We start from the raw sequence: 3,830 nt of genomic DNA on the forward strand, positions 1-3,830 counted from the left end.
GCAATTCCCAGTGTATCCAGAAGGTGGCGGTATCAGTCCTTAAGGCTATTGCCTAACAGAAGAAGAAGAAGAAGAAGAAACGGGAAGAAGAAGAAAGATCAAATAAGAGACACAATCAGCTGAAGGTCTTGCATTTAATTTTTATTTTAATTATGTCGCGAGTAGCATTAATAGGACGCACTTTATTAATGTAACTTGGGTTACCTTAAACATTTAAACCTTTTAAATTTGACAAATTATCTCACGTCGTGTGTAAATTTTAAGAAATTTCTTTAACAATCAGGTTAAATGTGCTTTATTTTTACCATCTCTTGATTTAACCACATCGCATGCATTCTCTAAAAACGGCCAAGTCTATTATGTAACAATTTAGTGGCATCATCTCATTGAGATTAAAAGTCTTATTTTTTTTTAAATGAGAGCTGATCATGGACATTAATTATGTTCAACATGTTCATAAGTTCATCCACTCAGTAAAGAAGTGAGCAAATATTTGTTTAATGAAATGAGCTCGTTTAGAATATAACCAACATGTAACAACTGATTAATTATTTTTATTCCTAACATGTCATTGACATTGCTGTTGTATAAAAAGTGAATCCTGGAGAGGACGAGACTTTCAGAAGTAACCACAGAGTGATGACTTTGTGTGCAACTAGACCAGCAATTTAAAAATAATGGTTTTAGTTTTAAAAATACAAAGTTTTTGTATTTATTTAGTCAACTGAAGGCTGAAGGACGGGAGCTTTATTCTATCCTAATTTTGTGTTTTTCTGAAAACTATAGATTTTCTCTCGTAGGATTTGATCCGTCAGTGAAATAATAAAAAACAAAACTATTCATATCATTTCCCTTGCTGGACCTTTCTGGGGGGAGCGGTGGTGCAGAGGTTAGAGAGGATGGGCCTGTGATTGGAGGGTTGACTGCTCAACTCCCCAGGCTGACAACATCAAAATGCGGGTGGAAAAGGTGAAGCACCCACACCTGCCTCCACCCTCATTTGCCCCACCCTGGGCCCTTGAGAAAGGCCCTTAACCCCCACCAGCTACTCCCCGGGCACCCCAGATGGCAGCCCACCGCCTCACATGTGCTCACGTGCAATGGGAAAAATGTAGAGAGTTAATTTCCCCATTGGGGGGTTAATAGAGTACAAAAAAAAGTAACAAAGAAAAAGTAAATACAGATTCGAAGCAGTATTTACAGCTTTTCAAGAAAACAAATTGTGCAATTTTAATAAAAAAAAATTAAAAAAGTAAAATTAGTTCTTATTACTGCAGCAGCAGTGACACCTCAAATTAAGGCAGGGCTTTAACAAAGAACTAACAAACAAAGTTTAATACAACAAAGTCCACGCTCAGTAATCCAGGTATACAATCGAACATTTTTTTGTCAGGTCATCTGGACAGGTTCTTTTTTTTTGTTGCTGAAACGTTTCACCTTCCATCCAGAAGGCTTCATCAGTCAAGGAAACACACAACACAAAACTGATTCTTCCCCCAAACAGCTTACTCCAAAGTGGAACAAACCAGTTATGTTGGTGCTAAGATGGTGTCTTTGGCATGTCCCCTCCTCTGGAGCCAGCCCTCTTCCTCATCAACAGTCATGTCAAACTGGTTCAAAACCAAAAAAGTCCATGCTCAATAATCCAGGTATACAATCCACCAATTTTCAGTCAGGTCATCCTGAAGGCTTCATCAGTTAAGGAAACACACAAGTTTGACATGACTGTCGACGAGGAAGAGGGCCGGCACCACAGGAGGGAGCGTGCCAAAGACACCGTCTTAGCACCAACATAACTGGTTTGTTCCACTTTGGAGTAAGCTGTTTAGGGGAAGAATCAGTTTTGTGTTGTGTGTTTCCTTGACTGATGAAGCCTTCTGGATGGAAGATGAAACGTTTCAGCAAAAAAAAAGAAACTGTCCAGATGACCTGACTGAAAATTATTGGAAAGTTTAATACAGTGAACACGATGAGTAAACTGTGATATCTAACTGCTAGTCAACAAATAGTTTGATCATGTAACTTCTTGCTAGTGGGTGTACTGGTAGGTTTACTGGTAGTTACCATTTGTATATGTTTTACATACGCAGACTGTCAGACAACAGAATACTGCAGTACAGTATTTGTTGTGCTTTTAATCTGCTCACAATGTTCTCTTCTCAGATTTGAGCCCTGATGGCAGTGTCCGCACGCAGGACGGTGTTGTCCCTCTACACGCGCGTGTTTCGGATCGCTCGGACCTGGCAGGCACAGAGTGGCGTTCAGCACGACACGGAGACCGAGAGGAAGTACATTATGCAAGAGGCCCGCACTCTTTTCCGACAAAACCAACAGGTCTGAACCCCTCGGCTCTCAAACCCAGGAGGAGCAATAACTCCTGGCCAGTTGTAAAACTAATACTGTCGCGGCTTCTTTTCTCAGCTCACCGATCCAGAATCAATCAAGCGATGTATAGAAGAATGTGAAGCAAGGATAGAAATAGGTACGACTGAAGAGATGCTGCAAGATTATCTTAAAGTTTTAATGCCAGCTGGTTAACAAGTACAACACTAGAATAACAGCAATTAATTTACTTCATTTCTTACATAATGATTTTGGTGTAATGTTGGCAGTTGCTGCAGATAATCTCTTTTATTTTGAAGGTATACATTACAGAAATCCGTATCCAAGACCTGTAAGTATAATCAGTTAGAAAAGGAGTAATTATTTTTGAATATGTGTGAAATATATATTTTTTTCTGACTAAGCTGTGTTTTGGTTCATCGACGTTCCTGCAGATGCACATCCCCCCGCTGGGACTGGCCACTCAGAAGGGCAGGAAACTGCGAGCCCAGCAGCGCCTCTGGAAGCAGGCCAAGCCAATTTACTTGCAGTCACACGATGAGACCTGACGGCTGATATCCTGGATCCTCATCTGGAGTTCAAATTACCAAGGACAGGAAGCTGCGGTGCCGTCAACATTCTGGACTGAGGTTCTGCAAGCATTTACTGCAGGAAGAACCAGTAGCCATTAAGGAAAAAGAGTCAGCAAGCTTCAGTGACAGATTGGGTTCAGCTTAAGGGTTCTGATCCGTGTAGCCGATCATTTAGATTATTTGATTTATTATGACGTCAACATTTTCTGTTTCTATCAATAAAATCTTATTGTTCAGCCGTTTTGTCTTTGAACGACGAAACACTCTAAATAAAGAAAATACAAATATATAAATTTATAAGACTGACACAGTTTTAGAACTGTGACCACTGTCACTTGCAGAAACAGTGCATGATTCTTTTTTCAGTCAACAGGTGGTACTGGAAGCTGACCTGGTTCCTCCACAGACACGTTTCACCAACAGAGAATGAAGAAAGTTTAGGCCTGACATTGTTTCTGCACAGGAGGCAAAAGTTGATGTTCCACCTTTAAAGTTCAGAAAAACCCAAGAAAACTGATGAAGCTGTTAAAATAATTTATTTTACATATCAGACTAAAACATACTGGTACTGTACACATGTGAACAGAAAACTAAGCTGAACAACATGAGCAGAACAAATGAAAACTAAATGTACAATGGTTTTGAACAGTCAGAAGGTGACGTCCTAGAGTTGCTATTTGTAATGAACTTTGAAATTCCTTTTCATTCATAAACAAATGGCCTCTTTACCTTTACACTGAGAAATGAGTCAATTAAGAGGATTTTTTTTTATTATACCCTCCACTGATGTTTGACATCACTGATGCATAAACAGTCATCTGAAATAACATGAAAATGGTTTTATTTAATCATTTTTTTTGTACATTTGGACCTGGTTTCTATCTTGCTCAGACTAGCCATTAGCTCATCAATCCA

The 3,830-nt window shown here is 39.4% G+C and overlaps 1 protein-coding gene across 1 annotated transcript; it reads left to right on the forward strand.

Annotated features, from left to right (window-relative positions):
• Positions 1–57: 57 nt before the first annotated feature.
• lyrm1 (LYR motif containing 1) lies at positions 58–3,110 on the forward strand. Its single transcript, XM_037690797.1, has 5 exons — positions 58–125; positions 2,164–2,334; positions 2,422–2,482; positions 2,643–2,674; positions 2,778–3,110. The coding sequence occupies exons 2-5, from the start codon at positions 2,176–2,178 to the stop codon at positions 2,889–2,891; spliced, it is 366 nt and encodes a 121-aa protein (XP_037546725.1). The 5' UTR covers positions 58–125; positions 2,164–2,175; the 3' UTR covers positions 2,892–3,110.
• The last annotated feature ends 720 nt before the right edge of the window (positions 3,111–3,830 follow it).

The sequence above is a fragment of the Nematolebias whitei genome, chromosome 17, assembly GCF_014905685.2.
Source record: "Nematolebias whitei isolate Nwh7 chromosome 17, NemWhi1, whole genome shotgun sequence".
Classification (NCBI taxonomy): Eukaryota; Metazoa; Chordata; class Actinopteri; order Cyprinodontiformes; family Rivulidae; genus Nematolebias; species Nematolebias whitei.